The sequence below is a fragment of the Crocodylus porosus genome, unplaced genomic scaffold (genome assembly GCF_001723895.1).
Source record: "Crocodylus porosus isolate Cpor-Errol unplaced genomic scaffold, CroPor_comp1, whole genome shotgun sequence".
Classification (NCBI taxonomy): Eukaryota; Metazoa; Chordata; order Crocodylia; family Crocodylidae; genus Crocodylus; species Crocodylus porosus.
The window spans coordinates 37,431,111-37,452,619 of record NW_017728915.1 but is presented as its reverse complement, the minus strand read 5'-3'; the positions used below and the strand labels follow the sequence as shown (position 1 = coordinate 37,452,619).

The 21,509-nt window shown below is 55.1% G+C and overlaps 3 protein-coding genes across 10 annotated transcripts in view; 2 read left to right on the top strand and 1 right to left on the bottom strand.

Moving 5' to 3' along the window:
* The window catches only part of KIAA0513 (KIAA0513 ortholog), a 44,156-nt gene extending 38,069 nt beyond the window's left edge, over positions 1-6,087 (top strand). For all 7 annotated transcript variants that reach the window (XM_019535992.1, XM_019535991.1, XM_019535988.1 and 4 more), the window contains one exon: positions 401-6,087. In XM_019535992.1, the coding sequence (XP_019391537.1) occupies positions 401-450 (50 nt within the window). In that variant the 3' untranslated portion in view covers positions 451-6,087. The remainder of the gene's footprint in view (positions 1-400) is intronic.
* The window catches only part of LOC109310694, a 23,305-nt gene continuing 4,167 nt past the window's right edge, over positions 2,372-21,509 (bottom strand). The window contains exons 2-4 of the mRNA XM_019535995.1: positions 11,901-11,904; positions 8,942-8,950; positions 2,372-4,206 (exon numbers count right to left, since the gene is read on the bottom strand). Of these exons, the coding sequence (XP_019391540.1) occupies positions 3,387-4,206; positions 8,942-8,950; positions 11,901-11,904 (833 nt within the window). The 3' untranslated portion in view covers positions 2,372-3,386. The remainder of the gene's footprint in view (positions 4,207-8,941; positions 8,951-11,900; positions 11,905-21,509) is intronic.
* LOC109310690 (meckelin-like) overlaps positions 14,729-21,509 on the top strand; it is a 24,465-nt gene continuing 17,684 nt past the window's right edge. Inside the window, exons 1-8 of one of the 2 annotated variants that reach the window (XM_019535985.1) lie at positions 14,729-14,993; positions 15,308-15,381; positions 15,470-15,535; positions 16,102-16,202; positions 17,138-17,228; positions 17,348-17,425; positions 18,696-18,761; positions 19,241-19,385. In XM_019535985.1, coding sequence (XP_019391530.1) covers positions 14,807-14,993; positions 15,308-15,381; positions 15,470-15,535; positions 16,102-16,202; positions 17,138-17,228; positions 17,348-17,425; positions 18,696-18,761; positions 19,241-19,385 — 808 coding nt within the window. In that variant the 5' untranslated portion in view covers positions 14,729-14,806. The remainder of the gene's footprint in view (positions 14,994-15,307; positions 15,382-15,469; positions 15,536-16,101; positions 16,203-17,137; positions 17,229-17,347; positions 17,426-18,695; positions 18,762-19,240; positions 19,386-21,509) is intronic. The other variant, XM_019535984.1, reaches the window with a different exon arrangement.

Genomic DNA, 21,509 nt, shown 5'->3' with positions numbered 1-21,509 from the left:
TTTGCCACGGTCAAGAGCACACGGCAGTCTAATGCTGCAAAAGCCTCTCAGGTTCTGGTTGGTTTGGGATATTTCACCCACTTTCTTCTTCTTCCCAAGGGCAGGAGCTTCCCAGGGCAGGGGTGCACTCGGGCACTTGGTGAACGTGAGCAGGCACTGTGCGGTGGCCAGGTGCCCAGCTGGCACGAATCTTCAGAGTTGGGGGTCTCACCAGCTGGTAGCTTGTTCTGGATGATTTCCCATGCAAAACTCATCTGGGGAGAATTGCCTTCCCTTGCTTTCTGGGCCCTGGCTGGTTCAGTTTTGGGGCCCGCTGACCGGGGCACAGCCCCCACCTGCTCCGCTGCATCCTTGCGGCATGCCGAAGTCTCAGCACCGTGTCTCTTCCTTTCCCTTGCAGAGCAATACAAGCTGCTGAGCGACCACATCGAGCAGATGGCTACGGAGTAGCCTTGCGGTTGGTACCCAGGCTCCACAGCAAGGCAGAGAGGAGCGGCCGGCACGAGGAGCCCTCCTCTGGGACCAGCCCGGGCCGTGGCCGGGCTCTTTACAAACCACTGCAATAAACCCGCATGATTGTCAGCAAACCTTCGAGCCGTGCCCTGCCGCCCGTAGACGTAGCAGCGCTGACCAAACCCACCGTCTTCGGAGCCTCCTCCCCTCCAGAGCAACTCCTTCCCGTCTTCTCCGAGTATCGCGTGTGTCCAGAGTCGCCGCTGAAGATCCCCCTGTGCATTTGTGTGCGCTCAGGGGAGGAGCCGTCTTGCTGTAGTCCCTTCTCCCGAGACAAGCCCCGGTCCTGCCCGTGCTGCTGAGAACTTCCCGGTGTTCCCCTGACGTGACCGCTTTCGTAGCAAGCCGTGCCTGAAGGGACTGCTGGCAGGCAGGGGCGAGCGTGTGCGTCTGAGCGCGCAGACGTGATGCGTGGGCAGTAATGTGGCATCACCAGCTGCTCGCTGCTTTTTAAGGCTGGCACCTAGCGGCTGATCCAGGTGGAAGCCAGGTCCCTTGCAACGGGTGGCAGAGCAGAGACCGAGACATGCACGATCCTTACAGAGCGGGTGGGTGGAAAGTTGGAGGCCGATGGCTGCATCAGGCTATTTGTGTTTGTAGGGCACCTTGGCAGATTAGCATCAGCTGAGCTACGAGCCGGAGATGAGAGCAATCAGTCCTGCCATCTGGATTGTCCCGCTGGCGCCCTAGTATGGCTAGCCGACGTGTCTTGCTTTTTTCAGTGCAGCAAGGACCTTTAAAAGGAAATGGCTGGGGGTGGGGGGGTTCTTTAGGGACGTAAATCTGAGGGCACTCAAGGAAGGGACCAGTCTTGGAGGTGCTGGAGCAAGTCTAGAGGCTGGGAGCTTCACTTGGCATCAAACCCTGTTGCGAGAGGGATCCATCTGTAGGAAGGCTGGCAGGCCTGGCAGCTGTTCCCTAGAAGTCAGGAGAGGTGATCCAAGCCCCCTCCTGCAGCAGGAAGGTTTGTCACCCCAATCCTTCAGCAGGAGCGAGACTCTCCTGGAAAACCTCTGCATTTTCTTTAGAGGGCCGAGCGTTTGCACCCAGGGACCCATCTGGGAGGTGAGTGTCAGGTCCTTGAGGGGCTGCAGATAGCCAGGCCAGGAAGTGTACCAGAAAATCCTCAGTGCTGGACGTGTCCTTAGCTTTCATCTTCCCTACTCACTATTGCTTCCAGCCACCGGTTTGCTGTGGATGCGCTTAGGCTTTGAAAACCCATTTCCAGGTGCAGCCAGCAAGCGGGGAGTGGGGAGCTTTCCCCCAGGCCTGCTGGCCTCGTGTGCCTCTTCCAGTCCTAGTCTTGTTTTTGCAAATCTAATCATCCGACACTCCTGCTCCCTGAGCCCTTCAGCATCAACCAGCTCTGTCAGCTAGCCAGAAAAGGCCCCGCTGTGAATGCTCACTCTTGTCCCCTGCTTGAGTGACTCCAGTCTCCCTTGATGCTGCTCAATCAGTGCAGCAGGGCCCGCAGGCTTTGGTCTTTCTGAGGCATCAGCGGGTCTTGGAGGGCAGGGACGGCAAAGCCAGTTCTGCAGGGTGGTGCAGGGACTGGGAAGACAGGGCACGAGTTGCTTGGGGAAAGTGAAGCGCTCTCTGTATCGGGGCAGAACGGTTGCTGCGTCTCTTAATGCATTTGCAAGGGGGGGCGGTTCCCTCGTGTAGGCTGCATTAGCAGAGCAGCCCGCAGCTCCCTAGAAATGGAGGGAGACCAGCTGGGGAGCTGGAGCTGAGCAGACACCAGCTTTGAACCACTAAGATGACGTTCTCTGAGCTTTGCATAGACCTGCCGTGTAAGGAGGTGGCTCTCACGCACCCGCTGAGTGTCTTCCTTTGTTTCGTGGCTGGAACGCATTTCGCTAGCCTTCCTTTAAGGGAGGGCTGCCTTCCCGAGGAGATGGGTGCGTGCGTGCACCAGCAGCCGGTTGGATGAACAGAATAGGGTATACTCAGCCCCCGTACGTGCCAGGCTGGGAGATGAGCAGTTTGGAGTTCGTTTGCTGTCCGGCTGGCTCAGCTTCTGCAGTCTGCTCCTCCGCTTGCCGCGCAGATGAGCAGGGGGGTGAGCTGGTTCCTGAGCTGGAGGAGTTGCTTCTGAAACATCCTTGCTGTCTAGAAACAAGTCTTGAATGAATCTCTTTTGAGCACCGGGGGCCAGGGAGGCATGCAGGGCAGGAGCGAGAGAGAGGCATTCGACGGGAATCATCTCCCAGATCTCCCTGGGCATTTGCAAGTGTCTAAAGCCCCTTCTCATTAAAAAGGAAGAGATCTGAGCCCACCTCCCCACTGTCTGCCTCTACAGCTTAATTCAGCACCTGGTAGGTAATAACATCATACCCGACGGGGAGCTATCCTGGATCCATTGCTCCCCAGATTCTTTGTTAGCATCGGCTTGATCTCCAGCCCGCTGTCCTGGGATTGATTTCCCTCCTGTCCTTGAGAAGGAAACGGCTTGTAAATGTGCAGAAGAGGTGTGGATGTCAGATAAAATCCCAAGCCATTGGTAAGAGCCAACTGCAGCGTGTCGGGAGAGGTGCCATGCACTAGCAAAGCGCCCCTCGAGGGTGATGCCCTGCTCCTCTGAGGCGCCTGGAGGGGTTTGCAATTTGCAGCTGGCTTCTCCGGTTGGCTTTTTTTTAAGCTGGGGCCATCCCAATTCCCCTGTAAGAACATGTCGAGGAGTTTAAAGCTTCCTCCTAGCTGTTGTGATGGTTTGGTGACTGCTTGAAACACAAGGGAGTTAAAAAAGGAGAGCAATGGAGGCAAAACAGGTTGGGCTATTTCTAGGGACCCTCAGTTCATGACCGAGCCTATATTGTAGGTAGAGTCCATGGCTTTTTCCTGGCAATAATGGTTTTGGCCCCGGGGGGCTTTCAAAGGACAGCATGCAGGCACGTGTGCCGCCTTCTAGCTGCCGGCCTTGTGGTCCCTGCTGCATCTGTCCTCTCTTGGCACATTGCACTGAGAAAAGGGACATTAGCCCCCCCAGTATCTTGTGCAGCGCTGCGGGGATCTTTCACCTGGATTTTGCCACTCCTTATAACAGTCTTTGCAGCGATGCCCTGGGTGATCTCCAGATGTGCTCCCAGCTGTGCCAGCAGCAGAGTGATTGTTGTGCCCTGCCTGGAGCGGTTGATCGCAGCCAAGCATTTAGAGAGGAAGGGGTGACTAGGACTATCCCAGCGATTTAAAAGAAAAAAAAAAGGGAGCGGATAGGTTTTAGCATATTTAGGGGGGTTTAAGACGGAAACGGGCGCCTTGTAGCAAAACTCGGGAACCTCCGAGATCTGTCCTGGACCTGCCCCTACGCAACACGCAGCGGGAGCTAACACCGAGGCGACGAAGTTCAGCACGGAGGAAGGCAAAAGGGAGGCGGGATTGCCGCTCCGTCCAGCGCTGGGGCAGCCGTCGGATGGGATTTCCCCAAAACCTCCAAAATCGCAACAGAAATTCAGCTGCCGTCCACTGCTCTCGGCGCGGGGACCTTGCCGCGTGCCCGAAGCTCGGTCTCTGCTCAGAAGCATCACCATCCTTGCACCGTGGGTTTCTAGGGACATTGGGACCACCCTGCCCCGTGCTGTCGGTTGTGTGCTGTAGCGTACGTGGCGTAGCCGTCTTTTAATGTAACCCCTTTGGCTTGTGGGTCCTGACGCCGTAGAACAGCGTTTCGTGTTAGCAGCCTCTCCGCATCTCTGTCATGCGAGTACGAAGTCTGGTTCTCCAGCGCGTGTTGGAAGAGAGAAAAAAGCCAGCGATCTCGGACCTCTCTCGGGAAGCAGTGCGTGAAACACCCCCCGGCCCCCTTCTTTGCGTTGCGAGGAGGCGGCGGGTTTTGTTGTTGGCATTCCGGCCAGTTTTTGTTTTTTTTTTTTAATTGTGAAAGCTGAAGGGGAAAGCAGGTCCTCTTCCCTGCTCCATGCTCTGGGCTTTGGCCAGTGGCTCTCCTATGAGACGTGAGCCACCCTGAGGAGAAGGACCCTGCAAGTCTGACAGACCACAGTGACCGCTGTCCTGCCCCTGCAGACCCCCGAGGAGGCAGGAAAAAGGGAGCAGCCCCAACCCCATTCTGTAACCAGGCTTTGGAGAAATTATATTAGGTGCCCACAGTCTAAAGGAGGTCTTGTGTCCTAACACCGTTGCTGCGGTAGCCAGGGCCAGCAAAGTACTTAGGCACATGTCTACCTCGAAGCTTGGGATTTGAGTAGGGTGGGTCACCTGCCTGGAGGTGTGCACCCGCTTATGTGCTGTTTGGGTCAGAGGCCAGGGGTCTGCTGTCCTTTGCCGTGTGTTTTGAAACTTAGTCAATCTTCCACTTCCTTCTTTAAAACTGTCCCACAGAGGAGGCCCGCAGGTCTGCAGCGTACATGGTCATGATGGAGACCCGAGGCTTTCACCCTGGCAATATGTGAATCCTTGCAGTCATGCAATGATTGCAATATGCAGTGACTGCCCTGAGTTAAGCATTTGTGGGTTTAATGCAATCATTGCATTGCAATGCAATCATTGCATTGTCAAGGAGCTGCTAATTCACACCCCCCCCCCCCATAATTATGTGTCTTGAGAAAAGCATCTCATTGCTAACTGGTCGCAGTTTTCCCCCTCTTTAAATCAGACTGAGTCGTGAGGTTCCCAAAGGTGCTTTGCTTGTGTTGCTTTCTGTCCTTCTGATGCCCCCGACCTGTCCTCCCAGTCACAGGAGCAATAACTTGACCTTGGCTTGGGTCAAACTGGACAGAATAGGTTGAACCTTGCTCTGAGCATCAGTCAAGGTGGTAGGGAAACGGTGGACCTCATCATTCAAGCCTACGCTGTGTTGCTTAAAGGAGGAGGTTTTGGAAATGCTAGTTTCTGGGTTGCATTTTCCAGCTGGACTTGTGGGAGAGTCAGCTGAAAGGAGTGGAAGGGCAGCTCTCTGTTGGTCCACTGGCCAAAACACCTCCCCTCCCCCATCTAAATGGATAATGGCTCAGTGTGGGCAAGAGCTTTTTAAAAATTGCCCTGCGGTCTTCTTTTGAGATGGGTGTCTCTGCTTCAGACGGTCACAGTAAGAAGGGCTCTGCTGGGGAGATGCAGTGAGGTCCAGCACGCAGCTGGGGAGGGTTTGGGCAAAGTTCAGGTCATTCCAGCCACACCTGATCAGAAACCTTAACCATACTGGTCTTCATACCCGAGCCACTGCTGTCCTCTTGCAAAACATGTTTGTGCGACTGGAAGCCATACCCCCTTCCCCGTCCTGGATCTCGGGGGGGCAGGGCTGGATGTTGCATTGCAGAGCCCAAGTTCTGCGTGCGTCCCGCTTCTCCGGGGGGGTTGAGATGAGCTCAGAGTTGAACCGCATGAGAATAAAACACTGCTGGAGGGCATTAAAACTGTGTGGTGGATCTCAGCTGTACAGGCCAGCCCCATCAGTGAACTCTCCACCCTCTCCCAATAGCAGGGGATTAGTAAAGCATAACCGCTTGTAGGTTCGTTCTCTTTTTTTTGGTCCCCAGATTCTTCCGTGGTTCTTTTCCAAACACTAGAGAAGTTTAGCAGTGACAATATGTTGTTTGCACGTGTATTTTTCTAAAAAAAGAGGCAAAAATACATTAAAAAGCCTATAAAGTAAAGGAAATGTGTAACTGTGTCGCCCTGTGTTGCAGAGCGTCCGTGGCTTCCACCGGGGCTCCCGATGCTGTATTTTACTCTTGACATCTCCGACCTCTATTTGGTCCAAGTTCTGTTGTTTTGACTGTGACGCTGTACGTGACACTTTTGCTGCCATATTGTGTACCGAGCGTGGCTGTGTAGACGATCAATATGTTGTACTTGGATTGTGTGGTTTACGTCCCGTGGGTTTAACGATTTCTCTGACAACGTTTCCAGACCGGGGTTGAATAACCTGTTCCGATTTGTGACGAGGGAAGAGGCGGGGTGGGGATGGGAATAAATGGTCCGAAGAAATTAGTTTCTAATCCTGTCCTCGCTGTGTGTTGATTCGTGCTGCGCGTCTCGGAGCCACGTTGGTGCATGAAGAAGCAACGGCCCCGCTTGAGTTGGAGTCACTTGATGAGCTAGCGTGGTTCAGGTGTACCAGTTTCTTTATCCGGTGGAAATGATGGGGCCGGCATGATCCCCGGGCGCTTTTAGCTTCTCCGGGCTGAAAGGCCCGTTGCAGCTGGGCCAACATAAGCATTGCCATCGATGGGTCAGGCCGTCGGTCCATCTTGCCCAGACTCCCGTGTCACAGTGGAAGCTGAAAGGGGGGTGAACTGGGTCTGATCAGGGGTTTTCCCCCGGTTCCTCTCTCCCCTGCAGCTTCCAGCATAGGAAGCTCTTGATTCAGAGGCTTACTCCCATGCTCAGTAGTGACTGATGCCCCTTTTCTCCAAGGACGTGTCCAATCCCTTGATTAAATCTAACCAACTGATGCCAACCTTCGGCATGAATGCAGAGCGGGGCGTCACCCATTGCAGGTCCCCTGCCCTCTTGCCCTGTCCTGCCATGAAGCGATATCCCCAAAATATATTTCTTTTCAGCATTTGCCTCTGTCTTCAGCCCCTGCTGGCTTCTCCCTCCTTCAGAAAAAGAAAAGGCAAGGGGGAGCCTCAGTGTATCTGGCCTTGGCTCCGCGGGCAGAAGGTGTTTCGTTTTTCCCCTCTGCTCAAGCTTTGAAAACGGCCTGCGGATCCTGTGCTGGATGCTGGGGGCTTGTTGGTGCCTCACCCCATTTCAAAAGCAGTTGTTCCACGGTCTGTGACATAAGTGCATCTCCTTTAGATCCAGGGATGCTTGGGTTTCATATGTTCCCTGCTCTTTTAGGGACTCAGGTTCTACTTTCATAGCTCCCCAAACTGTCTTCTGTATCGTTTTCCCTGCCCAGACACATCCGGTCTATTAAGATCAGTCCCAGTTTTGCTTTTGCCCGAAGGGTAGAGTAGATGGCAGCATGAACTGTCCTTCCTGACCCACAACAGACCCCAGATTTAAAGCCACCTGCCACCATAGCACAGCCCTTAATCCAAGTGGTGCTATAAAGCATCCCATGCAGGCAGGAAGCTGAGCAGGGGGATAAGGAGCTCATAACATTTGGGTCCCTGGCTCAAATGTAGCCTGCTATGCCTAAAAATCTCATTGACTCTTCAATGGATTGTGGCCAAGATCGTTCTTGGTCTTCTGTGCCAGGCCACAGCTTGCAGACTGCGTCCACAGCCGACCCTCTTGCCGGCTCTACCGAGCACGAAGCCCTCGGCTTGAATGGGCTGCGTAACACGAACGGGTCTCCCCTTCGAACAGACGGGAGCAAGGCGTGTTGTCGGCGGGGCAGACCCTGGCAGGGTGTCTTTGCTGGGCTTGCTCTGGGGCTGCGAGATGTTGGGAGCCTCCGGGCTGGGCCCTACTGCAATTACTCGGTCCGTTGGCAAAACAGAGCATTTACTGTTAGCGGTGCTCTTGTTGAGCACATCTGCCAGCTGGAAGGTGACCCTCGAAATGGAGCAGCCAACACAGATGGGCCGTACCTAACGTGCTCCGTGGCGGGCGGTTCGCAGCATAGACCGTCTTGCAAGGGAATGCAACAGCAGTGCTTTTAGGCAGGTGAATCGGGGCCTTCCCATAGTTACATGCATGCAGGTTGGGACGTGTTCCTGGATCCCGTGTCTGATTCCACTCCCCTTCCAACAGGTCCAGCTCACAAGCCTCTATCCTGGGCAGATGCACACGTCAGGCCAGCGATCGTGGGAGAAGATGAGTTCTCTAGACGTTTGCCTGTGGGATATTGCTAGTTACTCCCCTGAGAGGGAGAGCTGCGGCTGGCTGACGGCTTCATCTCTAGCATCTTCAGAAAGCGCCTGTCACTGTGACACTGAAGTACCAGGCACTCGTTGCAGTACCTAGTTTAGCTCTCAATCCAGCAATGATGCATCAGCTTTGTAATACATCAGCTCTGTCATTCACCAAGGGCACTGTCCTTAAGCGTGTGCATACATCTTTGCAGGATCGGGGCCTTAGAGCAACCCTTTAAAGTGCTTTCTTTATATGCTCTTTTGACTTGCAAATGGACAAGCTGTTTGCAGGGCAGAGGCCATGGCATTTCTCGGACTGACTCACGCAGCATTGCAGGCAGGGAATAATTTGGAGGCTGCCACATTTTTAAGGCCTCGCCTTGTGCATATTTTGTGATCTACGTCAGCAGCAGCCTTGGCAGAGCTGTTTTATGGGGCTTTATTTTGCTTGGAGAAATGCAGCCCTGGCCTGCATGTTGCATCAATGTAAGCAAATGCTGGACACGGAGGAGCACTTAGAGCAACGCATTAATGGCTGGCGATGGGTTACTGCAGCAGGACACGAGTCACGTCCCATAGGAAAGTGTGGGTTTAGTCTGAAAAGCCTGGCCTTAGTTTTAAAACCTCTCTAAAGCCACCATCAGTGCAGGTAGCAGCTTGACCAGCACCGTGCAGTGGGAATCTCAGCACGGGTGTCAGCCCTGTCTGCTCTCAAGTGTTTTGGTTCAAGGCCTCCCATTCTCTACCAAATTAATTGCATGGAAAGTCATCCCATTGACCCTGAGCTCCCGTTGCTCCAGAAAAAAGATGATTCATCGAGGGAGGAAAGGTCATGAGCCCAGCTGAGAGATTTCCAGGCATGTTTACACTTATTTAAGCACGCCTTTGCTTAAGGTACTTTAAGGTAATTTAGGCGTGCATCTACACATGGACACGTTAATGTGCATTAAGGTGCATTAAACTTAGGCGCAAATAGCTAAGTCCCATCAGCGCATGCAGAGACGTGCTAACGCGCATTCACACGGCGTGCACCCATTGACGCGCACTGAGTTAATGTGCATTAGTGCGTCTACACGTGCGCTAGTGCAACTTAGCTATTCGCACCTCGATTTGATACCTTCTGTATGAAGGTATCAAATTTAGGCTTACTTATAGCCTCAAATTGCCATTTTTAAGGCGCATTAAGATTATGCATGCGTAGACACATGCCCTTAATGTGCTTTAAAAATGGCAATTTTAAGCTCAGCCTGCTTAAAAGAGGCACATGTAGACGCGCTCTCCTTGTCTGAGTGCAACTTTTAACCCTTGGTGACCTGTAACGTGAGTAAAGAATGATGCTCCTTTAAGACGTGGCCACCAACAGGTCCCGGAGAGGAGCTTGGAGTCAGCTTGGCTTTGTGCCCTGGTATTTCTAGTCCCACCAGGGCCGACCTGGCTCTACTGGAGCACATATTCTCTGTAGTTTCTGGTGAGATTGGGTCTTCCATATGAGGCCTTCATAGTCTGATTCCTCTCTCTGCCCTGCATGGGTGCTTTTCATGTGGGCCCCATCTGTCCTTGGCCACAATTTCCCTCTGCGACCGAGACCTATTTCCCTCTCCCACATCTATTGGAAGATGTGATGCGTGTCAACTGGCTGCTGCTTTGCACCCAGTGCAAAAGGAGCTGCATTGCAGTGATTTATGCTGCGATTCCCCTGCGTGCATAGCCTCTGGCTATCGATCACTAATGATTATTCTCCTAAGCATGCCAAACGCCATCCGGGGCAGGTCATCTTGGCTGTTTTGATTATTCATATGGCCTGCTCAACAGACCGCGTGGGGTGTCCCAGACATGTGCACTTTGTAGCCTCTCTCTTGCTGTATTTATCATTTCCTTGTATGGGATGAGATAGGTATGGAGAGGGGCTTCCTCTTGGAGCAAGTGACAGGCTGCTTTAAGATGCTGAGACACGAGGCAACCAGCAAGGTCCCGGGGAGCCCTTTATGAGGAATCCTGTAGGCAGCTGTGGAAATCCTGCCCATGGCTGTCTGGATGCTTCATTCACAGCTGGTTTCAGGCCACAGCAGCCTCTTTCCTTTGACAGCCAGTCACCGGGGTGCATCCGTTTGCCGTGTTAACCTGAGACAGTCGGGAACCTCGGGGTACGTTGGAGCATCAACTCTGACCACTTTCTCTCCCAGGGAGATGCCAGCACGTTGGCCCCCAACAGCCCTGCTATGGGTGAGCATGCCCTGCATGGGCTAGCACCCAGAAGAGACCGTGGAGCAGCCAGGCAGGCTGGGAGGGGTGCGAGCTATCATCCTACTGCAGGCCTTTCTGCCGCAGCTGCCGCTGTCTCTTGCAAAGCGTTAATTACTCTATTACTGTAATTACTTTTGGAGAATGGGTGCAGCTCTCTGGCTTGAGCATGCCGCCATTTAAAAACCAGAGGTTAATTATAACCCGGTGCCTGATGCAGCTCCATTACTTAAAATCCAGCCGCAGGAAACAACGCTTCGCCCTCCCTTTCCTCTTCTGCTGGATGCAGAGAATGTGTCGGGCCTTGCCGGGGAGGTTTTATATGGCAGCTCTGTTACAGTGGGGAAGGACTTCCTGGCGTTGGGTTACGAGCATCAATAACGAAGCTGATTCCAGATGCATTTGGTTTTTAAAACCTCTGTGTGCGCCTCGGATTTATGGCTATTACATTATGCTGTCTGTCACCTGTCGTGGCCCTGTTACCCATCCATCAGCATCAGTCCGTAACAATCGAGTCCTGTCACCATCATTCCTGCTGTCAGACCCGCTGCCATTCCCATTACCAGCCGGCTCCTGATTTATGCAGTCCCAGCCTTTCATGCATGATAAGTGACTTGTTTGCATGGCCGGATGGGCTGCTTTAGGGGTTGCACCAGGTGATTTTGGAGCGGGGCTGGGAAGCCTGGGCCGTTCCTGCTTGCGGAGAGCTTTGCAGCACCGGGCCCTGCATTGTAGCCCGCTGTTCGGAGGGCAGCTCTGTGCTGTACGCCAGGTTTCTGATTCACGCTGCTCCTCTGTGGGCCCTGATGAGCTCTCCAGACACGGACGAGGGAAAGGCTCTGTAATTCAGTCCTAACCCATGCCTACGTGGATGAGCCGGGCTTTGCTTGGTGTTCTTCCTTGGGATCCAGCCTGCCCAGGGTCTCCGTGAGCTGGGTCTGTGTCGTAGACAGAAGCTGCCACAGGTCACAGTCCACCTGCATGCCCAGGCATGCGGTCCAACTGCGGTAGAGAGCTTTGCTTGCTCCTTGTCCTGTTATTTGTGATAGCAGGGTTAGGTCTAAAGTGATTGCAAACTGGATCGAAGCTAGAAAACTGGAGGCATTTCTGCAGGCTGATGCTGCATAGAGGGGGGACCATTCGGTAGCTCCTGCAACCCACTTCAGGCCTGCAGGTCACACTGTGGTATTTGTGCAGGCAGGGACATCTGAAAAGTGGGATGGAGAAAGGCTTCCTGACGTGTTAATTTTAAGGAACAAGCACAACAGGGCACTAATCTCGGACTGCATCTCCTGGACCCTGCTGCAACAACAAAAACACTGGTCGCAATCCAGGCTGTGGCGTGCTGTCGTAGGCTTAAGCCTATTTCCTGGTGACCTGGAGAGTCGTAAGGAATGAGCAGTTCCAGTGCTTTGGGATATTTCTACTGGTGCAGACTGGAGCTGCCGTGGGGTTTTTGCTCCTTTTCTTGGCCTCCGCGTGATTCATTTTCCTCTCGAGGTGCCCCGCTGTCCGTGCCATGCTGAGCTGTCTTTAGTGATTGATCTCTTCCCGGCTCGAAGGCTGTATCATTCAGGCCCAGATGAAGTCTGCTCTGCAAATCAAGAGGCGGTTTCCAGACGACAGGCTCCGCATTGACTCGAACGTCGTTCCCTCTCGTAGGCGGCTTTTTGTCCCTGGAGAGTGTCTGGAGCAACCATGACGGCGGATAGATGGAGGCAAGGCAGCCTCTTCTGTACCTGTCACGGCAGCTGAGAATAGCTGATACGCTGCATTTCCTGAAGCTGGTGACATGTCCATGCATATGGGAGCATGGGCACGTAGATGCACAAGTTAATGAACGAGTCTGGTTTGGGGCTCCTTTAGGTTAAACGTATCCTTGACTTTAAAGGGGAAGGTACCAAGGAAGTTTAACTATGCACGGAGCTAGCCTCAGCTTTGCCACTGGCCTCCTGGATAGCAAGTTGCTTCAGTCTCTGTGCCTCTGTCTTCCCGCCTGTAAAATGGGGGATGCTGCTCCTGATCTCTTCTGTAAAGGACTTTGCAATGTAATGGAAGGGAAATATTAGATGTAGCCAAAAATTTCACCAGGCAGGGTAAGGCTGAGCTCTGCCTTTAGATACTGGCTAGAGTGCCTTCTGTTTACCCTTTTCATCCCAGACGCCTTTAAATCCCCAGCCCAGCCAAAAAATCCTGTCCCAAGCAGAGCTGACCCTAAGCCCTGCAATGCCAAAGAGGGAGAAGTGCTGGAAATCCAGGTAGAGGCCTCACAGTTGCTATTGATTTAATGTAGAAGATGCCCAGAGGCTACAGGGATGGGGTCCCGGACAGCGGGTTAGAAACTGGAGACAAAGTCTTATCAGAGTTGTGCCTACCTAAAGCAGCGGGGCTCAGCCTCGTCTGACTTGAGGCCCCCCTCACTGAACTCGAGGCCCCCTCCTGAACTTTTGGAACTGAGTGGCCCCAGTTTTAAAAACTAATTTATATATTATAGTGTGTATCGCCTTGCAGGGGGGCTGGGCAGTGGGGTGGGGGTCATCGAGCCAGGACTAAACCTGCACTTAGCTGCTTAGTTTATGTGCTTATCTGCAGGGTGGGTCCAAAGAGGATGACACTGGGCTGTTCTCAGTGGGGGCAGGTGACAGAAGGAGCAATGGGCTCAAGCTGCAGCAAGGGAAGTTGAGGTTGGATATTAGGAAAAACTTTCTCTCTAGGAGGGTGGTGAAGCACTGGAGCAGGCTACCCAGGGAGGTGGTGGCATCTCCATCCTTGGAGGTTTTTAACACCCAGGTAGACAAAGCTTTGGCTGGGGTGATGTAGTCGGAGCTGGTCCTGCTTTGAGCAGGGGGCTGGATTAGATGTGACCTCCTAGGTCCCTTCAGCCCTCATTTTCTATGAGTCTGTGATTATCTCCTTGCGCCATTGGGCACCTTTCAAAGGATCTGGTGGTCTGTCCTGGCTCTCTGCTTGGGCATCACTGGCCTAAAGGCAGCCTGAAAACCAGTATCCAGAAGCCCTGAGATGCTGCTGAAAGTGCCTAGTCTAGCAAGGCAACCGTTAAAATGACCTTTTTTCTGCATGTGGCTCTATTTAAAGGTGTTGTAGTCCCATCAAGTGTCTGTTTAGTGAACTGCATGTATTCCCAATATTCGATCTAATAGCAACTGCACTGAATGAAATGGACCATGTTTACTGTGGGTGCGAGACTCTTGTTGGCTTCCTCTCTGCGTTGGGTGAATTTAGCCCAGTCTCTGGTTAAGCAAAGGCTTCGGGGACCACTTTGAGCTCACTGGTTTGAGCCCGCTCTGATCAGAGAGATGGCATCTGACTTATAATGAGGGAGGTTGGAAAGGAAAGATGGGGCCTTGACCCCTAGACCGTACGCGTTGCCCACGTGAATGTTTTGTGGAAGTTGAGTTCATCGCTCCGGGAAAGACCAGTTTGAATCCACTTGTCAACCTCGCACTCCCACTTGCCTTGTCCTCTCCCTGCCGTTTCCCTAGCGCCTTGCTGCCTGCCGAGCACAACGTTGCCTCGTTTGATCTCAGCTCAGTGAAAGCAAGGAGGCATCAAAGTCGTCTCTGCGGGGACCCGCGCATCTGATCCCTGCCAGGCTGTCCCAGCGGTGAGCGCACGGCAGCCGCTCCCTTTTGCAGACGGGCAAAATTGCTAACAAACATAATACCAAAGATGAAGGGCCCAAATCCTTCTTATCCCCAGTTTCCCAGAGACCCAGAAGCCCTGAGCATTCATTTTTAGAGGTAGGACTTTAATGCATTTCTTAGCTGAGACCCGGCTCGGCGCTTCGAGAGAAATTTTCCTTCCCCCCCGTACAAGCAAATTCCAGAGTCTGAGCCCCAGGAGAAAGGCGAGGGGCAAAAGCCAGCACAGATTTGAGGCCGGTTTGCCAAAACCCCTTCTTGTAGCCCCCCCGCCCCCCCTCCAGCAGTCAGAGCCGGGCCAGGCAGCCGCAGCTCTGCTACCACACTTGTTGCAACAGCCTCTTGCTATTCCCAGGCCTGTGTTATGGCACAGGGCTGTCGGTGCTGTCTCCGGAGGCACGCCTGGCCCCCTTTGCACCGGTGGGCTCAGAAGAGGGATGCCTCAGGTGTTGCGCCTGGCTGGGTGTGTTTTTGGTTACCTTGGGGAGGTGCCAGGGCTTTCTTTTGCGCAACAGGTTGGTAACCAGGGACGCTCCTGCTAGGCACGCAGGCAGCTCTCCACCCTTTGCCCCACGGAGAGCCAGAGCCTGAAGGCAGCTCGGCCGGTGGGCACCGGGGCTAGGTAAAATGCCTCCCTCAGGAGGGTCCCCCTTGCTCTGGACCTGGCTGCTGCATGCTCTGTACTGCTCTGGCCCTGCTAGGACCAGCCCTGGCCCCTCTTCCCCGGCAGGACGCTGCAGCCCCAGCGAATACCTGAGCACCCAGACTCAGCGCTGCAGCCCCTGCGGGAAGCACGAGGTGAAAAGCCCTGAAGGTGAGTTGGTGCTGGGTGTCAGTGCAAGGGGCCGTCCTCAGCCCAGCACCCCAGCACGATGGAGAAGGGTGCAAGTTGGGTCTATATGCACGGGTGAGCCGTATGAGAGCTCCCAGCCCCGCCGCGCTTGCTCGGTGTCTGCACGTCTGCTCCTCTACACTGGAGACCCTACAGACCTATGGGGCTAGCAGCTCTGATGCCCCGTCTGCGGTCAGGCTGTATATCTGAACAACCTTGGGCAGTGCCAGAACTGATCCCAAGGACCCTTGGCTATGCCACCACCTTCCTTCACCTTCTTCTCCTCTCCTTCCTAGGCCTGAGGTGCATCTGTGCCGCCGGGCTGACCGGGACAGGCCAGGCCCACCCTGCGGGGGACTGCAAAGCTTGTGTAGGTCCACGTCCTGGCTCTAGGCCACCTTTCCCCCTCCTTGCATCACCGAGGCCTTTCTGCATCCAGGCTGTTTTCTCCCCCGCAGAGTCCCCGGCAGACTGCCTCGCTCTGGGAGTCTGCCTTCTTGGACAGCAGCTTTTTGGCTTGCAATGTAAGTACCACGGCCACCTTCTCACCATGCTGCGGTGTCGGGGGTGGATGGGGTGGTGTGCTGCCTTTTAAACATAAGAAGCTAAGAGGAATGGCTGTGAAAGGATGCGGGATGGGGGAGCGAAGAAGGGTAGCCGTACTCTGCTTTCCCCCATGCGGACGCTTCACAGCGTCGTGCAGTGCGTTTCTCGCCTTGTGCTGCTCGGAGGGGTGCAGGGATTTGCTTTTGAAAATGCATTTTAAAAACCAAATGCGTCTGGCAGGGAGGTAAAGATAGCTCATTATAACTCAGGCCCCAGCTCATTCGAGGAGCTAGGGACATGATATTAGCCACAGGGCTCCCAGGTGTGCCACTGGCTGGAGAGTGGGGCTCGTTCGCCCGGCTAGCGCTTACCGAGGCTTGGGGTGGGTTTTTGACTGATTTGCCTCCACCAGGATAAAGGAAAGAGAAACCGCTCTCCCCCGTGCAAGGCACCGACTCGACCAGCATCTACACTGGGGCTTACTCCCGTGGGACTCGAGCGGTGTTTTCTTGGTGCTGCCCTGCTTTATTTTCTTCTTCCCTAGAGCTCCTGCAACCTCACAGCCTGCCAGCTCCTCGCCAACACGGTTATTTTGAACGCCTTCTCCTTGGAAACCCGGGCCTTCGACCTGTACACAAAGGCTAAGTGAGTCTCTCCCCTTCTGCAGGACCCAGAGGGAAGGTGCTGCAGCAGTAGGGGCCAGGGCTGTGCAGGGAGCAGGCAAGGGAGTCTGAGGGAACTGGGCTTATTAATCTGGCTCCCCAGAGAGGTGGTGGCATCTCCATCCTTGGAGGTTTTCAAGACCCGGGTAGATAAAGCCTCGGCTGGGATGACGTAGCTGGAGCTGGCACTGCTTGGAGCAGATCCCCTCCATGCTCTGATTCTCCTTGGCTGCCATAAAGTGGGCCTAAATCCCTGAGCTATGCGGGAGATGCACACGATGGGCATCCCTGCCCTAATTGCCCATGCTAAACTTCTCTCCTGTTACACTGCACACGCCAATAAGCCTGACTTGGGCTTCAAAGGCACCACCGCTGGGGTGCGAAGAGCCCATTTAGCTTCCACTGCTTGTAGAGGAGCGTGCCAGCAAGGATGAGGGCAGGTGCCAAAGCAGAGACGGATGCCTAGCTGCGGGGAAGTCGGTAGTTCACTCTGCACAGCCCTCGTGGCCTGTGGTTGCTGCTGACTCCCTGTAAATTCAGAATGGTCCCCAGGGGGGAAAGGACAGGTCCCAAAGGGACCCAGGAGATTAGGACAGCGGTGCTCAGCTTAGCTTGATCTGGAGCCTCCTTCCAAGCCCCCAAACTGCTCCGTGACTCCTGGTCCACGGGATGATTTGCACTCAGTGCCCAGCTTGGGGGGTGTTTGCAACCCAGTGGGAAGGCAGGTGGGGAAGGGTCTTGGCCTGAGAGACACTGGTGTAAAAGCTCTTTTCTGTGGGTGATGTAGGACGCCGCAGAGCTCTGATTATCCAGGCAGCCTGGGGGACACAGAGCGCTCGAGAGAGCCATGGCCGTGCATAATGTGGACGAAGCCTCGCCTGCTTCCCTTGCAGAAATACAGCCGGATTTTCTTTTCAGAGGCCAAAACCTTCCCGAGCTGTTTTACCACAGACCCGAGACGCCTCCGGGAAGGGCAGTTCTCCAGTTCCTCTCCTGGAAGGGCTCGAAGGCAAGTCACGGCAGAGACGTGCATGGGCATCCGAGCCAGAAATAATGGGCAGGTCCTTTATCACCCTACCCCGTCGCTGTCCGGACACGTTTCAGAGCTTCTTTCCATGTTCGCAGCAGATCAGCCTTAAGGTTGTGAAGTACGACGTCCGAGGACACTTCCTAGGCTGGGAGGATGTGAAGGGTGGCACGTTGCAGGTTGGTTCGTTTTGTCGCCTCCAGGACCTCCCGGTGCACCCAGGGCTGGGGGTCCGCTGTGGCGGGGAGGGGAGCTGTATTCGTTTCATCTGCTCCTTCATCTTTATGCATATCTCTCTTTGCATATCTCTCACCCTTGGTACTCATTCTCTCCACATCCGTGCAGATAAGCACCGTCTCCAGCATGCAAGGTGGCTGGAGATCAAGGAGCACTGAACAGGATCAAAAAAACAGGCTGAAGGGAGGTGTCTGGAGCCCTTCTTTATTCAATAGTATCATGAGAGATCTAGAAAGGGGGCAATTACCAGTGTAATTGCAAAGAAATGAATCGGGACAGAGGCATGGCACGTGTGTGGATGCTAATGGTAAAGGCTAATCCAGCAGCTAGCACATGTCAGCCAAGGGCCGGCAAGTTGTAAATGAGACTCGAGCTCCGGATGCGGTTGTGTGACAGCCTGGCAGGGGTGAGGCCTCGCACCCGAGAGGAAATGGGCCATCTCCCCTGAGTCAGAAGCAGGGGCGACGGGTTTCACGCTGCACAAAGGAGACTCCAGGCATTCGGGTGCCAGCCTAGAGCAAAGGGGACATGGGTTCGAGTCCTTGCTCTGCCACAGGCTGACTGCGTGGCCTTTGGCAAGTCCCTATGGGTGTGCTTGTGGGGTCATCAGTCACACTGCTTTGGGAGTTGGCCCCTTAGCGGGGAACCCCAGGAATAAGTCTGTGAAGATGCCCAAAAAGCCATTCCTGAGGGCACCAGGATCTGGGGGGGCTCAAGCACAGTGCCAGAGCTGCCCCATAGGGAGCTCTCATTGCCCCATTTCTGGGGCTGTGGAGTGGGAGTGGATGGAGGGGGCTTATTGCTTCAGCAACATGACTTTACCCCTGCAGCATAGACACCCCTTGACCTCTCAGTGCCTCAGTTTCCCCTCTGGAAAGCAGGCTTGATGGTGCTGCCTCGCCGGATAGGAGGACCCGTGCAGGTGAACGGCAGCCGGTGAGGGTGGGTGAAGCAGTACAAGGGCGAGTGAAGCGTACAAGGGTGCATCTGAGCAGAGATGGGATGGAGGGGTGCCCTGCAGGCTCCTGCTGCTTTACACTGTAAAATCATGTCCCAAAGGCAACTCCTCAGTGTCTGGGAGGCTCGAGACCACTTAGGGAGAAGCAATAGAGGGGCTCTACTATGGACCCACCCTGCCGGCTCGGGGCAGAGGTGCTTGGGAGACAGGGCTGCGACTCCCTTTTGCAATCCCTTTCCTTCCTTCCCTGTTAGCTCTGCACAGACAGTCAGCGCGTGCTGGATGCCGCCTTCTCCTTCGGCACGTCCTACCATCAGTCTGTAAGTGTGTGCTGGCAGCTCTGTGGCCCTCTCCCCCCCGGCTAGGACTTCCCTGCTGGGGGTCTCGCCCTCCTGCCCCTTCCTACCCTGACGGTGCCAGGCTGCTACTACTGCAGCAGGATAAGCCCTTGCCAGCTCTGAAGGTATCTTTTCCTGCTGCGAAGCAAACAAGCCGGCTCACGCACGTGGGAATCGAGCCGAATCCGCTCGTGCTATTTTAAACGGCAGACGCCGCTGGGTATCCGCGCTGCAGCCCGGGAGCTCTGGGGAGTGCCCGCCTGCTCTGACGCAGTCGCCCCCGGGGACGCGGGGCAGCTGCTTATCCACGGCCTCCCTGCACTCCCAGAATCACCCCTCCAGTTTGAGCTGGGGGAAACTGGTGTCACGCTGGGAGGCGGGGGGCTGTGCCCTGCAAACCGAGGTCCCTGAGGATGCCAGCGCGGCCTCTGCTTTAACAGCCCCCTGCTCTCTTCCCCCAGTGCAGGGTCCAGGTGTCCGACCTGCTGCGGCGCGTCCCGGAGCCCACGCTCTACGAGCTGTTCCTGGAGTTCCCGGATGACCAGGGCAAACCCTGGCTGTGGCCGGTGCCTGTTGTCAATCCCTGGCTCCGGCTGAGCGACCACGGTGAGAGTCCCCCGTGCCCTGTCCTCCCGCTGGAGACAACCCTGGTGCCTTTGCACGGCCCTCGGTCATCCACCCCTGCAGCCAGTCGACGACGAGGCCCAGGCACGCAGGGAAGGGACCCCCAGGTATCCCAGCCGCTGCGCCGGTGCCGATGCTCGGTAGCTGAGTACCTGCTCGTGAATCATGGCAGGGCAACAGGCTGGGCTCCGGCTTTGGCGCCTCTCCGCAGGGCTGTTCTTAATGAACAGGAATCCGGCGACTCTGCAAGGAAAGGATGGAGCAGGTGTCGTTTTGCACTATAAAGCGTCTGCGAGGGGGCTGCCCGCCATGTCAATCTGTTCGCAGGGCTTTGCCGAGGCCTTTTATCTCCCAGCGAGGGGGTGGAGGGTCAGGGTTAGAGCCGCAGGGTTTCCTAGCCCTGGGCAGAGGCCAACATGTCCCACGGTGACCTCTATTTTAAGGGCCCGTAGTGTGAGACAGGCTTTTTGCTGGGAGCTCGGTGGAGTGAGGGCTGCCTGGACAGCAGACCCGCGGCGCCTTCTGCAGCGGGCACGGATGCATGATGGGCCCCTACGGCCACGACCCACGCTTGGGCTACTGGCAGTATGAAAGGAGGCAGGCTCCTCTGCATCCCCACAGCAGCTCATCAGTTAATGCTTGCAAAGCACAACAGGGCAGGGGGAAAAAAAAAAGCAAGGTTTCCTTATAACTCCCCTGCTTGGAGCCCTGCCGGGCGCGCGGTAATTGCAAGGCCAGCAGCCGGCGATGTCAGCCTTCATCAGCGAAAGCTCGGCAGACGGGATGCAGATCCAATAGCTCCCTCCTCCCACCCTGCCAGCCGGCCTCTCTGCTGCTGGGGGCACCCCGAGGATGAAAAGGGACATTGTCCCGGGTTCTTCATTTATCATCGGCAGGGAGCGATGTGCTTTGGGAACAGGATGGAGCAGACCACGCTCCACGCCTTCCCGTGGCTTTCTTGGCGGCCTCTCCTGACCAGGCAGGGCCGTGCGAGGGCTCCGGACCATCCTCGGCATGTAGGGGGATAGTTACTTACTTGTGAGGCCCGTGTTAGTCCCCTAATCTGAGCTGGACGCTGCTCAGAGATGACTGTCATTATGAGGGAAGGGGAAGGAGAATAGGCAGCGAGGCTTGCATGGGGTGAGAAAGCGCAGTTAAAACGGGCGTGAGAATAGCACGGGGGGTGCATTTCCTCGGTATGCCAGGCTCCCCTGCACGGGGTTAAGCTGACTTCTCCCCAGCCGGGCCCGCAGGTAGGTGCCTTACGGTAACCCGAGGCCAGCGGTTCTCAAACTCTGGCAGATTGCGCACCACCCATTTAAAACGATGCAACCTTAAGTACCACCGGCAAGTTTTTGTCGTATAAAGTAATTATACTAAATCTGTTAATGTGTACCACTGGCAGGTTGTCTGCATATCGCTGGTGCTGCGCATACTACAGCCTGGGAACCGCTGTCCTAGGCTGAAGCTCCGGCCGAGGCTCGGGTAGCATCTCTCTGACTCGGATGGGCGGACTCGACGGTTTAAGGACTTTGATTAGGTCCCAGTGGGCTTGAGTCTGTGTGTGGAAGTCCACTGTGGGCAAAATCTGCCACTTACTTGGTAGCACAGAGCAGAGCCAAGACCGGTCACGTCCAGGGCGGGGTAACGTGGGGGAGAAGAGGGTGCAATTCAGCTCTTGAGGGCTGGACACAGGCTGGTCCCCACGCTTCACCCCAAGGCTATACTTTCAGCTGCACAAATCCCCAGAGCTTTCATCCTGGGGTGAAACGTGCCCTGGGCGCCCGCTCTGAGAGAACATGCTGAGGCTGAATTAGCTCCGAGCTGCCCTTGCTGCATGTACGCAGCCGAGCCGTTGTCTCGGTTCCTGTCCCAGGTTGGTGCCGTGCAACAAGGACCCCCTCCAGCGCGCTCCCTGCGTGCACAGTCCTGCAGCCCCGGCTCCGTGGCCTTGCTTTTCATCCTCCTCACAGATCGGTCCCTGCCGAATCCTCCTGCTTCGCGTAACAAGTGATGGAGAGCCAGCAGTGAGCATGTTCCACCCCATTATCCCTTAGCGTTTTAAAAATGCAGTCATGAATCTTAAAACCTTTAGTGGCTGGAAAT